The 25,719-nt window shown below is 34.2% G+C and overlaps 1 protein-coding gene across 4 annotated transcripts in view; it reads left to right on the forward strand.

The window, feature by feature from the left end:
• The window catches only part of NAALADL2 (N-acetylated alpha-linked acidic dipeptidase-like 2), a 1,240,647-nt gene that overhangs the window by 802,121 nt on the left and 412,807 nt on the right, over window positions 1-25,719 (forward strand). For all 4 annotated transcript variants that reach the window (XR_825426.1, XM_010841638.1, XM_010841637.1 and 1 more), the window contains exons 7-9: window positions 1,593-1,685; window positions 5,252-5,457; window positions 9,637-9,756. Coding sequence is in view for 3 of the 4 variants with exons in the window: in XM_010841638.1 (XP_010839940.1) it covers window positions 1,593-1,685; window positions 5,252-5,457; window positions 9,637-9,756 (419 nt within the window). In the remaining variant the exon portion in view is untranslated. The remainder of the gene's footprint in view (window positions 1-1,592; window positions 1,686-5,251; window positions 5,458-9,636; window positions 9,757-25,719) is intronic.

Here is a 25,719-nt window from a genome sequence, read left to right on the forward strand (position 1 = left end):
ATGAAGTGATAGGACCAGATGCAGTGATCTTCATTTTCTGAATGTTGAGCTTTAAGCCAACTTTTTTACTCTCCTTCACTTTCATCAAGAGGCTTTTTAGTTCCTCCTCACTTTCTGCCATAAGGGTGGTGTCATCTGCATATCTGAGGTTATTGATATTTCTCCCAGCAATCTTGATTTTAGCTTGTGCTTCTTCCAACCCAGCGTTTCTCATGATGTACTCTGCATAGAAGTTAAATAAACAGGGTGACAATATACAGCCTTGACGTATTCCTTTTCCTATTTGCAACCAGTCTGTTGTTCCATGTCCAGTTCTAACTGTTGCTTCCTGACCTGCATATAGGTTTCTCAAGAGGCAGGTCAGGTGGTCTGGTATTCCCATCTCTTTCAGAATTTTCCACAGTTTATTGTGGTCCACACAGTCAAAGGCTTTGGCATAGTCAATAAAGCAGAAATAGATGTTTTTCTGGAACTCTCTTGCTTTTTCCATGATCCAGCGGATGTTGGCAATTTGGTCTCTGGTTCCTCTGCCTTTTCTAAAACCAGCTTGAACATCTGGAAATTCATGGTTCACATATTGCTGAAGCCTGGCTTGGAGAATTTTGAGCATTACTTTACTAGCGTGTGAGATGAGTGCAATTGTGCGGTAGTTCCAGGATCCATCAAATACAGGATTAACACTTGTGATCTTCAAAGACCTTCAGAGATCCCTTCAGGGCTGTGACTGAAGTCCTTTCTGATTGGTGTCTTTGCTTCTTTGCTGTCGATTTTTTTACTATTTAGCATGAATAGAAAAACTCAATGAGGCAGAGCAGTTGGCAGAGATTTAGAAGAGAGGTGAGAGACATAGAAACATAAGCACAAAACTCCAATATTTGAAAATATATGTAGCTTTAAAAATCTTTATTCTTTTAATTTGTGTAATGCTTTCCAGTTTTCAAAGTGACAATGTAGTAATGAATCAAAGAGAAAAGGTAAAATTATCTCCACGTGTGATTTTGTTTTGAAGCTAGGCAAGTATTTAAAATTGTTTGGAAATATTTTTATCTGATTATTGTTATTATTTTTTTTTTAAATAGAACTGCCCACATATCCTTGAGATCCTGTTCTGTGTGTTTTCCCTTTTAACCCCATTGTTATTTTTAATATGAAGTTTAAAATTGCCCTTTTGGGAGGGAGGTGGGAAGGAGGGTCACGTTGGAAAACACATGTACACCCATGGCTGAATTATGTGAATGTATGGCAAAAAACCCCACCACAATATTGTAAAGTAATTAGCCTCCAATTAAAATAAATTTTAAAAAATAAAAATTTAAAAAATAGCCCTTTTATGGCTCTACAGTTCTATGAAGCTAGAAATTGCATCTTAGTCATCATTGAATAATAAGCACCTAAAATTGTCTACACAAACTTTCCAATGCATATTTGCCAAAAAGTGTGACATTTGTTACCTAGAAAAGTTAAATTGTTTGGAATAATTTGATGATATATTATAAATGAATTTGGATGCTTTAATAAAAATTAAAACAGCAGAATTAAGAAAATCAAGTATATTTTAGTTTTGTTTTTGATTTTTTTTTTTTTTTTTGCAGAGGAAAGAATTGTGAACATGAAAATTCAAACAGTCACAAAATTTGAAACAGTTACTAATGTTGTTGGATATTTAAAGGGTGTGACTTTTCCAGGTAAGTAGACCCAAGTATTTATAATCTATATCTTATATAGTGTGTTAGTTGCTCAGTCGTGTCCAACTCTTTGGAACTCCATGGGCTGTAGCCCTTCAGGCTCCTCTGTCCGTGAAATTCTTCAGGCAAGAGTCCTGGAGTGGGTTACTATTTCTTTCTCCACAGGATTTTCCTGACCCAGGGGTTGAACTGGGGTCTCCTGCATTGCCAAGTGAATTCTTTTCTGTCTGAGCTCCCAGGAATCCCATCTTACATATCACAAATGCTCTATAACAATGTCATAGTTAAATGTCCTGCTTTAGAGGTAATTAGGTTCATGCTACTTTAAGGGGTGGGTGATATATAAAAGCAAGAAACAGGTCTTTATTCTATTTCATACCAAATCTCTTCAAAGATAAATCATACTAAAGAGTATAAGAGGGGAAACAAAACAGAAAACACAGAGTTTAGATTTGTTAAACTGGCATGTACCTTTGAGTGAAAGCTATAGAAGTCATTGTTTTTCTTTTATTCACTATTACACCATTGAAGATTTTGATTTTTTAAAGACCATATTTTAAAAAAATAAAATATTTTAGTTTTAATTTTTTTTTTAATAAAAATTTTGGTTTCAAATATTTCAGTGTTAGTCTGTGTCCCATCCCGATTCTTGGTTCACCGACAATTCTGCCTAATGTCTGTGTGGCTTTAGGTTTTGAAGATGCTTATGAAAAAGTTCACCTGGATAAATTTTAAATAGTTTTATACCTTGTTATGGGATCTTATGGAAACTTCAGATGATGCTGTATAGGCTAAAGAAGTGAAAATAACTCACAAATACATTAATTATCTAATTAACGTCAACACTTCTGAATACATTGTGAGACTGAAGGACATCACTGTGTGTGGTGCTTGTTATACACAATATAGAATGCAAGTCTTTTAGTACATTTGTGCCACCTCTATTTATTTGGTAGGGATATTTACTCAAGTTCTTTTTGGAGAATTATCCATCTCCATTATTTTAGTCAAATTGACCCCATAATTGCTAAGTCAGGGAATTTTGAGATCAAGTTTAACATCCCTGCCAAGTTTCCTGCCTGCCAACTCTAAAAATTCATGGGCATCTTCTGTTTGATATCAATACAATATTGATATTGTATTCAATATTGATACAGTATCAATATTGAACAACCTCTGATTATATCTTTAAATGCAAGATATAAATGATTTTGGAGATTACTGCTGTCGCATTTCAACCATTTTAGTAAATTTCCATCATAATAATCTCTAATTGAAGTATTAGAAATATTTATCATCATTGCTACATTTCTTAGTTATTTTTGAAGAAAATATTGTACTGAATTATACTAGATTTAGGATAGAAAAGCTTTCCTTATTGACACTCAATGTAGAAAAAAAACACCAACTTTTTAAACTCAGTTTAATAGTATTCCTTAATGTATAATATGTTTCTCATGTTTATTTGCACTTTACACAAAAATATTGATCATTCACATGCTTTATTTAATGGCTCTGAAAATTAGAAATGGCATCAATTAGTATTTAGTTTTCTAGATATGGTTTATCTAGAATGAGGGCTTCCCTGGCGGCTCAGATGGTAGAGAATCTGCATGCAGTACAGGAGACCTGGATTCTCTTCCTGGGTTGGGAAGATCCCCTGGAAAAGAGAATGGCAACCCACTCCAGTATTCTGGCCGGATGATTCCATAGACAGAGTTGCCTGGCGGGATACAGTCGATGGGGTTGTAAATAGTCAGACACAACTGAGCAAATAACACTTACTCACCACTTACCTAGAACACAGACAATTCCAAACAGAATTTTTACACATATCTGAGTGAATCAATTCAACATTGCAGGCAAACTGTATGTGTGTGTGTTAGTCATTCAGCAGTGTCCAACTCTTTTTTTTTTTTTTTTTTGAGAACTATTGGACTGTAGCCCGCCAGGCTCCTCTGTCCATAGCGTTTTCCAGTCAAGAATACTGAAGTGAGTTGCCATTCCCTTCTCCAAGGCATCTTCCTGACCCAAGGATTGAACCCAGGTCTCCTGCATTACAGGCAGGAGATTCTTTACCGTCTGAGCAGTCATACTATATATACCATTAATTAAATGTTAATACACTGTTGATGGATTAAATTCATTGTTGGTTCCAATATCAGTGAGGAAAACTAAAATTGCTTCACTCAGTAATGTTTCCTGTAAAGGAGCTTTTTGATGCCATGAAGCCAAGAGGTGATTTACTCATTCCACACATGTGTAGTACTTACTGTGTATCAGGAGCTATTGAAAGTGCTTTACTTACGTAAAATTCCAAACAACTGAATGGAAATAGAGACACAGTTGTAGAGAATAAACATGGATACCAAGAGGATATATCTATATCTATATATAATAGATAATGAGAATTTACTGTATAGCACAGGATCTTTATTCTGTGTTCTCTGATGGCCTAACTGGGATGGAAATATAAGAAAGGGGATATAGGTATAGATATCATTGGTTCACTTTCTTGTATTCCAGAAACTAACACAACGTTGTAAAGCAACTATATTCCAATAAAATTTCTAAAAATAAATAAAATTAAAAAGAAAAAGATGATGTATGCACTATTTTATACCCATTTTATGGTTGAAGACGTTGCCATGAGCACCTGAACAAGCTTGGCAAGGTCATACAACTAGTAAGTCAAATACCCCGGATTCCATCCCAAGCAGGAAGCCCTTAAACTCTGCACACTTAACCATCATGCTATGGAACATCTGCTCAGAAAATGACACGTAATGAAGAAAAACATTTTTACACAAATTATAGGGCTACTTGCTGAAGTAAATTTAGATGTGTGCCAACAACATTCACAGGCAACAAAATCAGAGGAAACTCTGGAGATGCATTTGTACTACCTTATTACTGACAATAGTCAGTTAAATATGTTGTTCAGAACCCATCCATGTGTCATGGGGACCTTTCTAGTAATGTATGATTCTATGAAATAAAATATGTGAAAAAAGAGTAGTTGGATGACTTTTTACGATGATTTTTTTCCATCAAGGAAAGGAGAGGGGTTAAAACTATAAGTTAGAAATGAAAACTGGTTCCCTAAAAACTTCATTTATTGCAAAATTCCTACATGTGTACCAAATTTTTAACATTTACAGTGACTGAATAATTGTCCCATCAAATGTAAGAATAGTTCATTAATATTTACTGAGCATATACACATTGTTTATAGGGCACTTTCCACTACGATTCTGGAAAAATGTTAGATAAGGTTTTCATTGTGGCATATTTGTATACTTCATTAATTAATATGCATATTTCAAAGGACAGTAATATGGATCTAAGCTTTGGATTCATAATTGAGCTCAGCAGCTGCCTCTGCTTTGATATACACAGATGTGTGAATCAAGACAGTGGGTGAAAAATGTTAACATAGTCCTAATTATTAGAATAATTTTGCATAATTGTTGCTTGGTTGTGCAATAGGATTATGTAAATGTCATTAAATTTATTGTTAAGGTTTATATTATGTTTCAGTGGCTCTTGTTTCCTTCCATTTCCAGACCGTTATGTCATAGTTGGCAGCCATCATCATACTGCTCACAGTTATAATAGACAAGAATGGGCCAGCAGCACTGCCGTCATCACAGCTTTTATCCGGGCCTTGATGTTAAGAGTTAAGAGAGGGTGGAGACCAGACCGTACTATTGTTTTCTGCTCATGGGGAGGAACAGCTTTTGGAAATATTGGCTCATATGAATGGGGAGAGGTAAATGTACAGTAATTATTGTGCCTTGCTCTCATAATTGCACTGTCATGCTCTCTATCTCTCGCTTTCTCTTACTCTCTGGACTAGAGTAGACAAGGTAAAACTGATGAAGCCGTTCACAGGAATGTGCATCTCAACCAGAGTGTTCTGTATGCTCACTTGCTGCTTCTAAGTCACTTCAGTCGTGTCCGACTCTGTGTGACCCCATAGACGGCAGCCTACCAGGCTCCCCTGTCCCCGGGATTCTCCAGGCAAGAACACTGGAGTGGGTTGCCATTTCCTTCTCCAATGCATGAAACTGAAAAGTCAAAGTGAAGTCACTCAGTCGTGTCCGACTCTTAGCAGCCTCATGGACTGCAGCCTACCAGGCTCCTCCATCCATGGGATTTTCCAGGCAAGAGTACTGGAGTGGGGTGCCATTGCCTTCTCCCTCACTTGCTGTGATCACCTCTAAGAATGCTAAGGAGTTAGATTTAGACCACAGTGAATTGTGTGTGGTCTGCAACTATCTTATTCTTATTGCTACCAGACCTACAGACTCTAATATACCTGCACTGGGGTTTACCTGGTTATTATGTCAATCCTTAGATTGACAGGAACTGGATAAGAAGTGATCAAGTGATACATACCATTACCTTTTTTTTATAAACCTTCTAGCAATTTTCTGAAATTAGGAAACAATCTTATGTGTTAAATGTGTATTAACTTGGCATTATATCTTACCTAAACAATATAGAGATTGCACTGAAAAAAGCAATTTCTTTTTTTCTGCCATGTTTTTGCCCTCCCATCAGTCCTTCCTCCTATTCTTACACCCCATCTCCCTGCTCCTCCTTTTCTACTTGCATCTCTACCTATCTACTTACCTGCCTACTTGCCTAACTACTTTAGCTAGCCTTTGTTTTGGAGAAGGAAATGGCAACCCACTCCAGTATTCTTGCCTGGAGAATCCCATGGACAGAGAGGCCTGGCAGGCTATAGTCCATAGGGTCGCAAGTCAGACACAATTTAGCGACTAAACCACCACCCAGCCATTGTTCAAAGGAAATCTTGTATGCAATGGATTATAGTTAGAATACAACTGGAATAAATTTTTAAATGCATCTGATGTGTCTGTGTCTCACAAATACACTATGTTTTTAATGGGATATGACAACTTTGGATTGATTCCACATTTATAGCAATAAACATCATAAAACTCTTAGATTTTCTATTTACTCTTATGATTTTATAAAAAGAATTTTAACAGAAATAAGAATTTTTAAAAACCTACATAAGTTTAACTAGGAAAAATAAAAACATTTGATATTCTAGTTTGTTTACTATGTCAGCTTTAGAGGGAAAAATACCAAATATATAATGAGAAATTCTCGTTTCGTTTTTCATTTAATCACTCAAAAATGCACAAAATGGCTATGGGCTATCAAAAAACAATCAAAAAAGTATACAAATGAAGCTAGAAAACCTCTTTTTTAATTTTAGAGAAAGATGTTTCAAAACAAGAAAAATTTTACAGTTGTAAAGTTTATCAAGATTCATACATTGGAAATCAAAATACTTTTCTGTATTTAAATTAGTGTATGAATTTTTTCAATTACTCAAGAAAACTAATTCAAATAAAGAAATTCCATTGCTGACAGAATCTTTTAAAGCTGAAAAATTTTTAGTAAGATGTAAAATGTATTAACTAAAGCAATCTCTCAAACTTCTATTCTAAATTCCTTACTTTACAATTGAAAAAAATAATTTGGGGAGTACATATGTGATATGGGCTGATTTTAATAATTCAGAAATTTTTTATCACAAAGAAAACAATGTTTTAGTTTTCTTGTAGCAATAAGGCACATTTTAAGAAAATATCTTTAAGATTCTTTAAAAAAATTTATTCCAGTATTTCATACAGCCTTTTCCATAATAATTTTCAGTCAATTCATTTTAATTCTAACTTAGCACACATATTTATAAGTTGTGTTCTCAAAGTAGGCTTGTGCAACAATAGTAGTTCCTAACTTAAATTCCTAAATATCACTAACTCTTCTGCATGGGGAAGTATATTGCAAATAGTCCTGGAATTTATTTGAGCATCATGCATGGTAACCATAAATTAATTCACTATTGTGACCTTTTATGTATGTGAGCGATTATATTTTCACCTTAAGTAAATATTTTTTGTAGTTAATAAAATATTTTATTTATTGACTCTGTTGTACCTTTTGGTCATTTTATACTTTCTCAAACAATAGATACTAAAAATACAACTGTTATACTGTAAGAGTCCATAGGAAAAAAATGTTTCTTATAGAAAATGCTCTTCCTATTCAAAAAGGTTAGAGACCTCTGTCTTAAAGTATTTATATGTATATGCATATTTGACAACTAATTATACACCCAATCACTTTCTGGCTTTTTCCATGACTAGATGAGCAAAAATATATAATAAAGAAAATAGTGAATACTGTGTAATTTAATTATTAGCTCATAAAATATACTATTGTAAACTACTGTATCTTAGATTATTTCGGTATAGTTCATGGAGTATTTTTGTAACAATCAGGTTGAGGAGGAATTTAGAAAACTTAGTTTTCCTGTTCTGTCTACTCTTATCAAACCTACTTTTTGTGAAAATGGAAGACTTTTTTCTTTTAGATGAAACCAATTTGTGCACTAAATATATTCCCTAATGAAGATAAGTGAGGAAAGAACTTGTTGACAGGTCATGATGCCCTTTCTAATTTTGTTTTGCTCAGGATGCCCTTGAAATGCAGAGTTATAATTAAAAGTATTAGGCTATACTGGTCAGATGGAATTTATAGTGATAGAGTTATTAGATATTTGACTCAATACTGATTTTGATCCTTGAAGAGAATTATGACATCCTACTAAATAGGTTCTTTAAAAAAATGTACCATCTCTCCTGTGAAGAATCTTCATCTCAGGCTATAATGGAAATACTATAGATTTTGTAATCAAAGAAATCAGAGTTCAAATCTTCTATACAATAGAACATGTGATCTTAGGCAAGAATAATTTCTCCAAGGCTTGATTCCTCCTAAAAATGTACTAATGTCTATGTTATGAGGTTCTCATTAGAATTAAATGGACTGACTTATAGACATTGTCAGTGTGGTAGTATGTTAATAGAAGCTTTTTTTTTATAGCTCTTGTGTAATAATGAACATTTTTAATAACAACATTATGTATAAAGCAGAGTACTTAAGCTTAAAGTTCATCATTTCTATTCAAAATATTTATTTTAAAATGAATTGTCTTTTCACCTCTTTTACAGAAGTATAACTGAATTTTCAACATAAACTAAGAATAATATTGATGTGCTGGATATATAAGCCTGTACAGACTTTCATCTGATAGTGTTGGAAGAAGAAAAAAATATTTTTAAGGCATGAAGTAATACAATTTTTAGGGTGTTCCTATAGAACTGACACCATGATAATTACCCATTAAATATTTGTGTAGGAAAAGGAAGAAAATAACAGAAGGGCTTCTTAGAAGTAACTTATCAATAGGATCAGTGGTCTTCAGTTTTTGGAATTTGTGTTTAGCAGAGAAGTGAAATAACTAATGTATTGAATCATTTTATGCTAGTTTATGGGTGAAATGCATCAGGTTTTATTTCAGGTAATCTGTGCAGGGCCACAATTGTATTATGCCCTATTTTGTTCAGAATAAAGAGCCACTTTATGCAAACACTGAAGTGATTTATCCATGTCTGTTCTCTAATTCAAAGTCTATAAAATGCTGTCATACAGCAAATATTCCATCCTGTATTCTGAAGTTGAATCTCATACTATATAAACCATATAAGGATATTTTTCTCTTAAAATTTTACATTTTTGAGGGACATGAACGTGCTTTAAAATATTGTATATTGTATGGGTATACAATAAGGAGTATACTTATTTAAAATGCATTTTAAATATTGTATTTAAATATTTAAATACTACCCTTGCTACCGTTATTTAAAATACATTTATGACCCTTGATTACTCTATTAAATAGTAAGAGATTGCTTTAAATACAAAATATAAAGTATGCACGGTAATGATTTTAAGTAGGACATGTTTATTTTTCAACATGTAACTGATAAACTAGAATCTGTCACTTTTACTTATCTTAAAGATATATATATATATATATATATTTTTTTTTTTTAAATTTCAGGATTTCAGGAAGGTTCTGCAGAGAAATGTTGTGGCTTACATTAGTCTCCACAGTCCTATAAGGGGTAACTCAAGTCTCCACTCTGTTGCTTCACCATCTCTTCAACAACTGGTAGCTGAGGTAAGATGAATCACTTTCATAAAATGATTTTGTAAAACTGCCTTTTTCTCCGTAATCTGGCATTTCTTAATATTTTTATTTTTTTAAAATATACATGAGACTATCCATAAGTGTTTTAAGGAATGATTTATTCCTGACTTTTTATTGTTGTCTCTTCAACCAACGTCCTATGTTCTGAAATTCTTTATTTACTACACTTTTATGATTATAGTTGTAGGTGTGAATTATACGTCTATAGAGAATGTGTGTAAAAATGTAAATTTATTTATTAAAAATTGAATTTAGTGCTTAATTCCCAATTCTGCCAATTTTGGCATGTTGTGATAAAATTGGTTACTTGGGGATTTCTTCTTCAGTTATGTTTTGAGTAAATGTGGGTCCTCTTCTATCTTTTCAATCATGGGGCAAGCCTCCTCATAGCAGGACCCATGTCTTTTTCCTAGAATATAATGAGAACTTGATTCAAGATACTTGGAAAGTATTATTTGAAAAAAAATTATGGAAAAAGAAAGCGTGTTTTTTCCTAAAAGTACCTTGAAAAAAATTCATGCCGTTTATGATAATGCCTTTCTATAGTTATCTATTTTTTTTTTATTTAGTTACTCCTCATCTGTTTCAAATAAATTTTTGGAACATATTTCCTCTTTTATGGGTAGAGTTCACACTTTTTTATTTCTGTATTCTTTCTATGACTTTCACCCAGATGACATATGTTATGTCTAGAAATGAAAGCAATCATGCCACTACTCTTGGGTGGTTTCCTCCCAATTCCAAGGGCTAATGATATATATTAGAAAATGACCTTTTAGATGCCCACAGAGTTTGCAGTATCACAGACACTGAATTAGAAAAAGAGCGAGAATGAACAGTGCTTTGAATTAGCCACAATTCTTGTTTGAAATGTAATGCAAACTAACATTTTATAACTTTCATAAAGTATTTTCTAGTTTAATAGGTTTCATTGACATTTCCATATGTAGTGTAATAATGAAGACATTATGAAAGATGAAATAGATAAATCTGTATGTTTAAGATCAGCTAAACCTCAATGTGTGTGTCCTAAATCATATCCAGATCTGTAAGTGAGTCCCTCCTGCTCTTTTACTCCTTTGAATTCTCTGACTTTCTTAAATGCCTGGGAAAAAAGACTCAAGAGGAGAATCAGTTGTAGATGTCTCTCTTAGGAAGTTAAGATATTCCTGAGTAAGTAGGTTAACAGGAAGAAGACATTATGAACTCAAATATCCAGTTAGTTTAAAAATGATGTTGTTTCCTTCTCTTGTATTATAATTTTCCTATTTAAGAATCTTGAAAGATATGTAATTACTGACATTAATATACAAAAATAAACTGTTAAGGACTTTATAGTGCTTAGAACTATCTACCTATACTAATGTTAACTCTAAAAAAATGTCTGCAAATATAATACTATTTCAAATGTCTTTGTACATGTCATAATAGAGGGCTTTAAAATAGTTTACAATCTAACCTAAAATCTGAGTATATGGCATAGTTTCCAATAATGACAGATGTATGTTCTTATTTGTTAGTAGAGGAAACATTTTGTTCTATATTTGAAAATAATTATATTAATACTAACTTAAGAATGAACTGGAATCTGTAATGAAAGAAAATTTCTTTCAGTTGAGATTGTGTGTGTCTCTGTGTGTGTTTTATAGAACAATTTGGAAGGGTAGTATTACAAGTTCAAACAAACCATGGCATAATCTAAAATAGTGGGGTTTACTTACCTATAGATATTTATGTTATTAATATAGAACAAACATATGATAATTCAAGGTATATTTGTATACAAAATTTTAATGTTACATTTTTCTTTAAGATATATAAGTGCCTTTAAAAATATAAAAGTCAAGAGAACCAAAGGAAAGAAACATCAATAATGTGTATGATTTAGTTAATATAACACTAGTGGCATGTAAAAGAAATATTTAAAATGTTCCTTTCAAAGAAAGAACTTAATTATAACATCAGGACATAATGTAACTTCACTTACAAAGACAAAAATATTTTATCAGTCTTTAGTATCTTTAAATTTCATCAGTTTATTTAAATCCTTACCATATACAAATGTCATGTCCCATATAATCCAGTATAACTGCACCTCCCCTCCGCCCCACAATTAAGCAAACAGAACACATTCAGAATGATTCAACATGGAACAATATTTTCTATGAAGAAAGTATGCTGACTAAATTGAAGATGACAAAAGATTGTATAGAATTAAGTACTCTGGTATAGTAAGTACAAATTCTAGAAGACCTTGCTAAGTTCATGTGGTGGACATCATGGAATTTTTAAATAATTAATGTACAGCACTGCGTTTATTTAAAAAATAGACACAATATAGGCTATTTTATTTAATTAGAACCTTGATGAATACCAAAATTATGAAAAGGTTTTCTTAAATCAAACACCTTAAACAGCTTAAATCTCGTTAATAATGTGTTATTCCAATCAAGAAAGATGGTAGACTTCTCTATACGTGATCCATCAGACAGTTTAGTAAGGATTTTTGCTTGTTTTTATTTAAGACTTACTACGTAAAATGAGGTATAATTTACCCTTATAATATTCTCCCTTCTTGTGTGTACACCTTGATGCTTCTTGACAAATATATATATTTATTTAAGCACCACCACAGTCAAGCTATACAGTATTCCTATCACTCACAAAAGTCCCATCAAATCACGTTGCATTCAGTCTCCTCCCTTCATCTCCAGTTCCTGGTAAACACTGATGTGATTTCTGCCCTTGGAATTTTGTCTTTCAAAATGCCATAAAAAATGGAATCGTTCAGTGTGCAGCCATTTGTGTGTTGTGCCTTTTCCATAGCGTAATGATTTTTAAGATCTACCCATGTTGTTACATGTGCCAGTGGTTCTAGAGCATCTTGCTAGACCTCTAAGAAAACAGTGAGTCATGACTAGGATGAGTGCAGTGCCTTTGGACTCTGGTTTGATATTCTAAGTTTGGTTTCAGAAAATAAACTTTTTCCCTGGGGTTAGCCCAATAAAGTTGAACTAAATCATCCAGAGTAAAAGGAATGATTCCATCCTAAGTGATGGAATCTTTCAAAGATTCAGAAATGTTTAATTAATCTTAATTCACTGCAGTGTTTAAAGGTTTTTCCTGGGATTATTGAAAACTTGATTTTTAAAAAATTGCCCAAAGAACAATGAAAAAATTGAAAGCTACCAAAGTTGGGTAATTAGAACATGAGAGTTCATTGTACTGCTCTGCTGTCTCTTCTTTTGGGTTTATTTAGAAATTTTCATTATAACTTGAAAAAATAATCTCAAAGTACTTAATTTTTCTAAGCTATAATGCTGATAACTAACAAATTATTTTGTTTTCTGAAAGTAGCAATAATCTGCCAATGACTTACACATCAAGTGGTAATAAGGAGCAATAACCAAGGCTTTTCTATGGTCAACTTTTTCTGGAACTTTTGTAACTATTTTAAATATGCTTTTCTGTTCTTTTGTGTAATAAATATTTTTATAAAATAAAAATTATTAGTTCACTTAAAATTAGCTTATAAGTGTGAGAATTTAAAAACTACAAAATAGATATTAATATTTCTTTAAATTTCCCATTTAAAAATGAATATATATATTTTAAAATGATGAATTACCCATCTTTTGTGAAAATATCAATTTCATATTAATATTTTACTTAATATTGACATTTTATTCTGAAAAATATAGGGAAATAATTTTAAAATATTTTCCTGTAATAGTAATGCTAAAGTGTGCATTATAGACATCACAAAAGTATGTTAGTCATATGAAACAAAGGATTTTTGATAAAAATCTAGTAAAATAGTCACAAATTAACTTAGTTAAAAAAAAAATCTGATCTGCATGGTACCTTAAAGGATTCAGATGTGAATCTCCTAACTTTGACTCTGTGGTTGGTGGTCATTTGGATTTATATGATTGTTTCCAGTTTTCAGCTATAATGAGTTAGCTATTATTATTCTCATGGGTTGGTAGAATGTGTACACTCCTTTTTTTGAATGTTTATACAGAAGTGGAATTTCTAAGTCACTAGGTTGCCTTGTGTTTAACTTTAGTTGACACTGCCCAAGAGGTTTTCTCAGAGAAGACAATGGCACCCCACTCCAGTACTCTTGCCTGGACAATCCCATGGATGGAGGAGCCTGGTAGGCTGCAGTCCATGGGGTCGCTAAGAGTCGGACACGACTGAGCGACTTCACTTTCGCCTTCATGCATTGGAGAAGGAAATGGCAACCCACTCCAGTGTTCTTGCCTGGAGAATCCTAGGGACAGGCGAGCCTGGTGGGTCCTCTGGGTCGCACAGAGTCGGACACGACTGAAGCAACTTAGCAGCAGCAGTAGCAGCAGCAGCAGCAGCAGCAGCAGCAGCAAGAGGACTTATACCAATGACACCTTATACCAATGACACTTATACCTTTTCTAAAGGACTTATACCAATGACACCTCCACCAACATGAACGTTTGAATGGTGCAGTTGCTCCATGTCATCTCCAACATTTGGTTCTATCATTCTCATGAATGTATGGTGGTATATTTGGAGGTTTTAATTTTAATTTCTCTGATGATTACTAACATTGAACACTTTCTCACATACTCTTTTTCTTATCAATTTGTCCGTTCTTCCTATATTCTTGATACAAGTCTTTTGTTGGTTATATATTGTGAATTATTCTCCCAGTCAGGGCTTCCTTCATAGCTCAGTCGGTAAAGCATCTGTCTGCAATACAGGAGACCTGGGTTCAATTCCTGGGTCAGGAAGATCCCCTGGAGAAGGAAATGGCAAGCCACTCCAGTATTCTTGCTTGGAGAATCCCATGGACAGAGGAGCCTGGCGGGCTACAGTCCATTGGGTCACAAGAGTTGGACACTACTTAGTGACTAAACCACCACCACCATTCTCCCAGTCTGTGGTGTGACTTTTCACTCTCTTATTAATCACTTTATTAATTTTTTATCAGTTTCTCTTTGTAAATATTTTATACAGCATTTATTGTTCCTGTATCTTATTGTGTAAAACTGGTGAATTTAGTTTAAATCTAGTATTGATGCTTAAGGAACATTCGAGAACTTTATAACCCACTATGTTGTCAACAAACATTGAGTCTTTGTTACATACATTTTTTCATTCTTCTGGCAACTATAGAATGTTATGGGGAGATGAGTGAAGTCCCTATACCCAGGTCCCCTGAATAAATAGGGAATAAAAGATCCTTTGTAAACATACATTTTCTTAGAAAAAAGCTCTTTCTTGAAAAAAAAAAATCAACTGACCCCTTAAATATTTAGTAAAGGATGTAAGGTCATTGACTTTTTATTAATGATAAGCAGTTTGCCTTCATGCAAAATAGGTTATAAAATTGAAGATAAGATTTCTTACCAAATAGTAGTTTTAAATATTAGGATGCAACACAAGCATATGCTCACTCTCCATACATATTGCTATTTCACCTTTGGTTTTTGAAATAATCTTTCATAGATCACAGAAAGTATTGATTTTGCCTTTAGAAAAGCAGAATCTGATCATCCATGCCTTAGTGTTCTGTGACTCTCAAGTAAATAGCATTGAAACTTCTAAGAAGTTATTTTGAGGAAGGCTGAAGCATCCATACATATGAAAGTAGTCAATCTAGATATGTTCTGCTTAAATGTTGCTTTTGAAGTATGTGCCAGAAGCTTGCAAACCTAATGAAAACTAAACAATTGCATCAATATTGTAACTGTCCACAGAATAGACAGTGATTTTTTAAAAAACCTGGAAAAGTAGCAAAGATTTGTTTATAGGATATGTTTTTTAATGTCTTTTTTTATACACTAAAAACTGTGCACCAGAAAATATAGTACATATATTTAATTTCAACTAAATTCACTAAGAGGATTGAGCCCAGAATCAAACTACAGTATGATTTCATTGTGGATACCCCCAGTCTGTTTCAGAGTTCTATAATGTGATAAATGTTCATAGAGAACCAAACTGCATACAACTGTTTCAGTTGTGTAGGGCACATCATAAGTAGATGAAGTGCCTCTCTTGCCCAGGAGTTTATGATTTTACCATGTAAGACATGTATGACTAACTAAAATATAGGGGTGATTGTCGTATGTGTATACTGGAGTACACAGGAAAGAAATCATTGATTTAATTCAAAATTATGCATTAAACAACAATGGTTTGCACAAAGTTTGAATGTACTCAGTATCTGTCTTTTCAGACTTCTGTATTTTGATCATGGAAACAAACTCTTTTATTGAACTACCAGTGTTTCTTTTCAGATCACACAAACTGATGTTCTTTCCTATTTCTACCATCAAATCAAGTGTAATGGTGTTATGCGTCTGCTCTTTTCGTCTTGTGTTGAGAGGCACTGGACTGCCACAGTTGTGTCTGCCACAGTACTTGTGTGGTTGTTACTGACTGCTGCAGTGCTGGTTTGCCTTCTGCCTGACCATGCCCCTATTCTATAGAATATAAAAACAATGCGCAAGAGATATGTTAGCTGCAGAAGCTTATTGGTTCCATTCTTAAGAGGAGCCTGATTTTCAGTAACAGAGTTACTGATGAACAGTTTTTATCTTGCTTATGAGCATATACATGCTAGAATTAAAAATAAAATAAAGCCCTAGTTTGCTAGGGCAGTCATAACAGAATACCATAGATTGGGTACCTTAAAAAACAAATTTATTTTCTCACAGTTCTGCAAGCTGGAAGTCCAAGATAAGCTACAGGTAGCATAGATTCTCTTCAAGCCTAATTGCTTGATTTGCAGCCAGTCACCTACTCACTGTGTCCTCAGATGGCCTTTTCATCACAATGTGACCATTCCTGGTATATCTCTCTCTTTTTATAAAAACAATTGTCCTATTGAATTAGGGCATCCACCTTATGATCTCGTTTACCTTAATTAACTTCTTGGGCTCAGATGTGGGAAACCTGGGTTTAATCCCTGGGTTAGGAAGATCCCCTCGAGAAGGGCATGGCTACCCACTCCAGTATTCTTGCCTGGAAAATTCCCCAGACAGGGGAGCCTGGCAGGCTACTGTCTGTGGGCTCGCAAAGAGCTGGACATGACTGAGCGACTAATATTTTCACTTTCAATTACCTTCTTGAAGGCCTTGTCTCCAGTTACAGTCACACTGGAGATTAGATTTCAACCTCAGTTTGGATATGACATAATTTAGTCCTTATTACTGACCAAAACACACAGTGGTTGAGTACAGAAGATAGGGTGGTAGAATTGGAATAGCTGTTTTCTTCTCTCTGTTGTTGATAACTGTGATGGACAGTACTGAAACAAAACTTAATTTCTCTCCTTCTTTCTTTAAAATATGAGTAAAATTGACTCTTAAACATTCTTGTACTGACTTGTCTTTTATGACACATGGTATAATTTTTGTTTTTATCTTTTATTTTTTAAGGAGAGATTCTTTGCACTCTCTGTTCACTATGAATTCCAGCTCTTTTTAGTGGATTCTACTTAATTTATCTTCCTTTCTGCAGTTTCGGCTACAAGTAGTCAACTTAAGTGACCATAAAGACCAATAAACTGATTTAAAACTCTTTCTTCTACTAATTTACCACTTCAATAAAGTCTCACATTTAAAATTGTGATTCTATTGGCAGGTTTATCTATCTCCTAGGTTTACAAGGTTTACTTTGTGTTAACACCAAGCAATTCCTCCAGTTTATTACTGTTTTACAAGGTTTTCTGTTCAGGATACGCTGACAATTTGTAAATCCCTTTTTATTTAAATCTAGATATCAAGGGAAGTCTTACTGAGATTCTGGCTAAAACCCTGAATTTCAGAAGGCAGTTGATTTAAATATGTGAACCATATAGCCAAAGACCAGTGCAAACAAATTGAGGTATTAAGAAATTTAGATTGAACATATTTATACAATCAGAATGAACATCACATTTTTAAAATGGCTAGAGCTGACTTACTTATTGTCTGTGACTTTTTGGACACTAGACTTCTCTACAGGACTCAAAGAAAAGGCCATTTTACTGAGGAGCTCTGCTTAGTCTAACAAGTTAGTGGCTCAGACGGTAAAACATCTGTCTGCAATGCAGGAGACCTGGGTTCAATTCCTGGGTTGGGAAGATCCCCTGGAGAAGGAAATGGTAGCCCACTCCAGTATTCTTGCCTGGAAAATCCCATGGACTGTGGAGCCTGGTTGGCTACTGTCCATGGGGTCGCAAAGAGTCAGACACGACTTCACTTTCACTTTCACTTTATGCTCTGTCATTTAGTTGTATCTGACTCTTAGCAACCCCATGGACTGTAGACTGCCAGGCTCCTCTGTCCATGGGGATTCTCCAGGCAAGAATATTGGAGTGGGTTGCCATGTCCTCTTCCAGGGGATCTTCCCAACCCAGGGACTGAACCCAGATCTCCCGCATTGCAGGCAGATTACTGAGGAGAGGTATTAGTAAATCATCATTGTTGACAAGTTACATAAAATTGTTTCACTTACACGGCATCTTTAATGCATAGCTATACATGTTAGTATTAAAAAAAATAAACTTTACTCTGCTGAGTATTTTTTTCCCATCTGATATTTAATCTGTTTTAAAGACCTACCACTTATGCCATCAGTTAATAATCTGTATAGCAACCACAATAATAATGCTTTGCCATTCTGACACATGACATTTTATGTAGAATATTTATGAATAATGAAAGTAGTTTAAACAAACATGGGTTTATTGTATTTTTTTTAATCACCTTTCAAATATAAGTACTGGGGTAATTGTATAATCTATTGGCACATACTTACCTTTGATAAGTTGAGTAAGTTCTGGCTCTTTTGATTTGTTATTTCTCTTCCTCTTTAATTACATGTCATTCAGATATGCAGCATTATAATTCAACATTTGTATGTACTACATAGTGATCACCACTGCAATTGCAGTTGTCATCTTTTCCCATACAGTTGACCTCCTCACTCATTTCACCCACCTGCCAACCTCCTTCCCCTCTGGTAACCACTAATTTGATCTCTGTATCTATGAGTTTCTTTTTATTTTATTTTTTCACTTGTTTTATTCTTTTAGATTCAACATATGAATGAAATCATATGGTATTTATCTTTCTCTGTCTGACTTATTTCACTTAGTGTAATACCTTCAAATTTCATCCATGTTGTCACAAATGTCATGACTTTTTTGTGGTTGAGTGATATTCCATTGTGTATGTATGTTACCAAGTCCAAATTCATACTGCTTGCTGCATGACTGGCCAATAGATTGAGAGATAAGTTGTTGGGGCAAGGTATACAAATTTTATTTGAAAAGTCAGTGGACTGAGAAGATGGTGGACTAGTGTCCCAAAGAACCAACTTTCTCAAGTTATAATTTAGATTTATTTATGCTAAAAAGGAAGGGAATATTCAAATGCAAACTCTTTTGTTCTTGCAGCTCCGTAGGTGGGTCTGATCACAATGTTCCTATAAGCTTTCAATAATATAATTGTTATTTTCTATTCTGGATATTTTGTATCTCTATAAGAATGGAAAAGAGTTATACTTTTAAAGGTCAGAGCATTGAGAATGGGCCATGATGTGTTATTTCAGGCTATAGGCAACATTCTTTTACAAAGATGCAGAGCAAGCATGACTAAACACAAGCAACAGAGTACAAGGGTTAGAGCTAAAGGAATTGATCTGTTATGAAGTCAGGTTTGTCCTTCTTTATTATATATACATCACATCTTCTTTATGCATTCATCCATCAGTGGAGTCTAAGTTATTTACATATCTTCACTTGTTGTTTCTCTTTTTCAAGTGGCATGTTAAGCAATTTTGTATTCTATTGACAAAATATTGTTGATATGTTTGGACAGTGTTTTGTGTAGTTCTTTAACAAAGTAATTTGTTTCTGTACATTAAATACAAATTATCTGAAAGAGAAATCTAAAAAGTAATGCCATTTAGGATAGCATTGAAAACAGTAAAGTACTTAGGAATAAATTTAACCAAAGAGGGGAAAGACCTGTACACTGAAAACTATAAGAGCTTGATGAAAAAAGGTAGAAGAATACACAACTAAATATAAAGATATTCGATGTTCTTGAATTGGAAGAATTAGTATTGTTAAAATGCCCATACTACCTAAAATGATTCACAGAGTTAATGAAATCTCTATCAAAAATCAAGTAGCATTTTTCCTAGGGGAAAAAAACAAAACAAAAACTACTGTACATTTGTATGAAATGACAAAAGGTATCACACTGCCTAATTTCAAGCCAGACTATAAAGCTATAATAATCAAAATGGTGTGGTACTTGCATAGAAACAGGCCCATAAGCTAGTAGAACAGAATAGAGTCCAGATGTAAACCAATTTATTCATGGTAACCTAACTTTTGATAAGGGTGCCAAGAACGTGTAATGAAGAAAGAACAGTCTCTTCAATAAATGATGTTGGGAAAATTGGATATTCAAATGCAAAAACATGAAGTTGGACCCCTATCTTACACTTCTCATAAAAATTAACTCAAGACAGATCAAAGACTTAAATGTAAGACCTGAAACCATGAAAATCCTGAAAGAAAACATAGGTAAAAATATTCTTGACATTAATCTTAGCAATCATTTCTTGGATAAGATATAAAAATCATACGCAACAGCAACTAATATCAAGTAAATGCAAACTGAAACCACAATATCTCCTCACACTTGTTAGGACAGCTATTATAAAAAAAAAAAAAAAAAAAAGATAGTGGGCAACAAATATTGGTGAGAATGTGGGAAAAAAGGAAACTCTTATATGCTAGTGATGGAAGTAAAATTATATAACCATAATGGAAAATAGTAACTACCTCAAAAATTAAAAATTGAACTACCATGTGATCTAGCAATCCCATTCCTGGATATTCAATAAATGAAATCAGTATCTCTGAGAGAAACCTGCACTCTTGCATTTATAAACTTTATTTACAGTAGCCAAGATATGAAGGCAACTTCAATGTCCATCATCAGGTGAATGGATTTAAAAAATGTACATATTGTAATTTATTAAAAAATGTGCTGTATCAATACATAAAATAGGATATGATTCAGCCATAAAAGAAGAAAGAAATCCTGTCATTTGCAACAATAAGATCAATCTGGAGGGCATTTTGCTAAGTGAATAAACCAGAAAAAGAAAGACAAATATTCTTTGGTATCACTTACATGAGAAATCTTGAGAGAAAGAGAATTCATAAAAACAGAAGAATAAAATGGTGTCTGTTAGGATCTAAGAGAGAAGGAAGTGAGTTTGTGTCAGTCAAAGCCAAAAATTTTTCAAATAAATTCTGAGGATCTAATATACAGGATGGTTCTTATAGTAATACAGTATTGTGTGCTTAAAATTTTTTAAAGTATTTAGGCATTCTCATCACACACATCAAAGTTATCTATATTAACTATGTAAGATGATAGATGTGTTAATTATCTTAATCTTGGAAATCATTTTACAATGTGTATATACACATCACATCCTCAATTTGTACATTTTAAAAATACATAATTTAAAAATTTGAAAGAAAAAAATCTAAAATGAAAAACTAAATAAGCTCTTGGTAAAATAACAAATGTTTTGACTGAAAAAATGGTTCTTTGAAACAAAGAAACTGATATAATAATAATGTTAAATAAATGCTTAAACAAGTAGTGTGTAAATGAACTTTGTTTTGAACTAATATTTTCCAGTGTGTGTTGTTTTATTTTTAAGCCTTTTTCCTAAAGGTGTCTTGTGAAAATGGCCACAGGTGCTGCTTTAAGCATAATTTATATGCACCTAAAAGTTTGAATTTTTACAGAAACTTACATAAGGGTTCAATCTCTTCACTTTGAAAATGAATGTCTTCAAATGGCAAGATCTACAATTTGCATACCCTTTTTCAAAAAAGCATGTCTATATACAGTGCTGATAAGACTTGAAGGCACTGATTATTCCTTCCCTTTGATCTGTAATTTCACCTGCAAATTCATAGCCTTAAGTAGCTTACAATTTGACACTAATCTCTCCACAGTTACTACTGTTAACTATATTTTCAGTTGCAAAGTTATAATTTTAAGATGAGGGTGATAAAAGAAATTGAACAGCAGAAGAAATTAATCTATTTTAACTCTGAAACAACAATCTTCCTGAGGCAATTTTCTGTATATCTCCAAGGAATAAAGAAATCGTTTCCGTTCAGCCTAAGGTAGAATTCTCAGGTAGGATGAATTATCTTAAAGTTCTCAAACACTGCAGATGTTGTGAAGGAGGATCAAACATTTCTATGGGAGGTGGTTCCAGCCAATCTTAATTTTCATAGTAATTCACTTCTTGTGAATTCATCCTCTGTGTTTACTTATTTGTTTGGCATCATAATGTATAAGAAAACCTGCAGTTGGTTTCTTAGGCTCTGCTTGTTTCTAGGTGGTTAGCTTTCATATTTATTCTTTACTTATCTACATTGTGCCTTTAGAAATTCTGGCTCTTAATCTCTAAGCCATGTATAATAACAGTTGGTGAATATGAAACCCTGATAATTTTAAGGCCAGTGCTAATGTTTACAACTATTTTCTAAGTGGTGTAGGTAAATAAACATGGTGGAATGCTGCAGACATTCATCTGTGATCACCATCTCACCCTGAAGCAGTGCTGAGCCCTATATCTGCGGCAGTCAATGGTAACTGCAAAAAGAGTTAAAGATGGCAGGACCCTAGATTTAAAATTGAAATAGACATGAATCTAGAGAGGATAATAAAGAAAAGTAATTTAAAATCACAGCATCAAAACTGGTACCCCTTTCCACAGCACCTTTTTTTTTTTTTCCAAGTAAAGTAATAGAGAATTATTTCACTTGAAAATCTCAGAGATAGAATGAAGGATATTGATTTATAAATTATGTTTTACATGAAGTTCAGTCATCTTTGAAATGACATTTTTCTAGCTGTATATAAAGTATCATTCAAAAAATTAAGCAAATTTCAATAACATTTGGTAGGTAATTATAGGTTAATAAAGTAATAAGGTATTGTATAAAGAAAGTGTATGCTCTAGCTTGGTAAAGATCCACAAGGTGATTGACATTTTCATTCTATCCTAGAAAAAGGAATTTGATGAAAGAACTCTGTATTAATTATAAGAGACTCCCTGAAAACTAATGTAGCTCCTTTAATTACTGTATTGTGTTCTTTGTGGGGGGCTTCCCTGGTAGCACAGTGGTAAAGAATCTAACTGCCAGTGCTGAAGATGGGGAGTTTGATCCCTGGGTCAGAAAAATCCCCTGGGAAAGGAAATGGCAACCCACTCTAGTATTCTTGCCTAGAAAATCCCATGGACAGAGGAGCCTAGCAGGCTACAGTTCATAGGGTCACAAAAGAGTCAGACATGACTTAACAACTGAAGAAAAAAAAAAATGTTCTTTGTAGATAAATAATTTTGCAGGGGCAAAAATAAAAGTACAATCAGTCATCTATAACTTGTCTATCTGGAGAAAACCACTAAGAATATTTTTCTTTGTATAACACATGTAGATAACAATATAATGACAAAAAAAGAAAAATATATAATGCATGTAGATATATTGTTACCAAAAGGAGATTCTTTGTACTTTTTCTCTCCATATATTATAAATGGTTTATAGTTCAAAATACATATAGTAATACTATTGGTACATGAGTGAATATAGATGAAAGTAAGTACTACATGGAAATTCATTGTAATATACTTAAAACTTCTCTGTTTTAATTTGAATTTTTTCAAAATAAATGAATTTCGTTAATGGATATATATTATTTTATTGCATTCCTGTATGACCATTTGTTAACCAGTTTCCTCTTTAAACTTTTATATATTATTATTTTTTTTAATTTTAGCCATGCTATTATTATACACATAGTTGTACAAACCCCTTGCCCTTTTCCAATGAGTTGCTTTATCATTAGGCAATTGCAGTAACAGAAGGAGTTCTTTTTAAGCAGAAGAAGGTTTTGATAGGGAATTAGTTGTAGAAAGTTTTGATGGGGAATTAGTTGTTGTGAAGTCTTTGCAAGGGCTGCAAGAGCCATCTCTAGGTCTTCCAGGCATGACTCACAGAACAGCGTGATCATAGAGACCTTCCAAGGGCACTGCTGCCTCTGTTTGACCAGAAAGCTTGGGGATCAAGAAGTTACTACCCAAATTGTTTGCCTAGAACCCAGTATATTGAGTAAAATCCAGAGAACTAAAAGTTATTTACTAGGACCACATCACTTCAGCCATACAGTACAAGAAACGTTGTGCTCTGTTTACCAGGCAGGCAATGCCAGCCCACACTTCTGTGACTGTCCTGTCACAGCAGAAACAGGTGCTGTGTTATATTCACCTTACTAATTGCAGGCAAGCATGTACATGGTGGCAGCTAGGTCTCAGCAAGTCGCAAAGTGATCATTAGCTTTCCAGTCTCTAGTAGTGGGGCAGCGAATCTTAGACTTTCTAAGAATCAGTTCCATAATATTGTCAGGTGGTTAGAATAGGAAACAAGAGTCCAAAATGGTGGTGGCTAAAAGACAAGGAAGGGAAAAGCCTGCAAAAATAGAACAAAGGAAGGTTCAAGGACCGGAGTGAGGACCTCAGGTAGAACAGGGCACTCCTGTCAGCCCAATTTACATAGGGCAGGCCCAGCGGGGAGGAAAAACATATAATAAAAGGAAGAGCCAAAGGGCCAGGGCTCCCCACTCCCTCTCTTCTCTTTGCGTCTTTGGGTCGACACGCCCTCGCACCTTGAGGATGTATTTTCCTGCTATTTTCTGAATAAAATTGTGCTGTAACACGGAGCTGTAACACTGTTCTAAGAGCTATAACATCGTCTGTTCGAGACCTGAGAGCTATAACACGGTCTGCCCAAGACCCGAGAGCTATAACACAGTCTGTACGAGAGCGATGACACGCTGAGGGCTCTAACATCCATAGCTTCAAATTTTTGTTGAGATGAGATAGAACCGAGGAGAACATACTCGGCTGACAATATGAACTATCTGGGTCAAAGGTTATTGGTTTATAACATCCTAGCAGTATATCACGGAGAAAGCAATGGCACCTCACTCCAGTACTCTTGCCTGGAAAATCCCATGGATGAAGGAGCCTGGTAGGCTGCAGTCCATGGGGTTGCTAAGAGTCGGACACGACTGAGCGACTTCACTTTCACTTTTCACTTTCATGCACTGGAGAAGGAAATGGCAACCCACTCCAGTGTTCTTGCCTGGAGAATCCCAGGGACGGAGGAGCCTGGTGGGCTGCCGTCTATGGGGTCGCACAGGGTCAGACACGACTGAAGCGACTTAGCAGCAGCAGTATATCAGAGTACCTATTCTTGTATAGTCTTTCACAGCATTGTGTTTTTAAAAAATATTTGCAAATGTGAAAATGAAGCATGGTAGTATATTTATTGCTGTTTAATTTATGTTGTCTGTGCCTGATTGTGTGAGGAGAGGACTTCATTGTTGGAAGGTTTGGGGAAACAACTATGTACCTCAAAGAAATTCAGCAGATGCAGTGCCCAGTTCTCTAATACAAAAGGGCCATCATAGATTTGCAGCATTATCTTTTCCTTCAAATCTGTACATAAAATCACCTTCTGAGTGAGAAATTCCTGGTCCCCAACATTTGAAGTATGAAACACAATCCTAACATTTTATATCTCCTTTAGTGTTCTATATTTTTCTCTCTAGCACATATCATTAACATATTATATAATTAGCTGCTGCTGCTAAGTCACTTCAGTTGTGTCCGACTCTGTGCGACCCCATAGACGGCAGCCCACCAGGCTCCCCCGTCCCTGGGATTCTCCAGGCAAGAACACTGGAGTGGGTTGCCATTTCCTTCTCCAATGCATGAAAGTGAAAAGTGAAAGTGAAGTCGCTCAGTCGTGTCCTGCTCTCAGCGACCCCATGGACTGCAGCCTAC

This window comes from Bison bison, unplaced genomic scaffold, assembly GCF_000754665.1.
Source record: "Bison bison bison isolate TAMUID 2011002044 unplaced genomic scaffold, Bison_UMD1.0 scf7180017864164, whole genome shotgun sequence".
Classification (NCBI taxonomy): domain Eukaryota; kingdom Metazoa; phylum Chordata; class Mammalia; order Artiodactyla; family Bovidae; genus Bison; species Bison bison.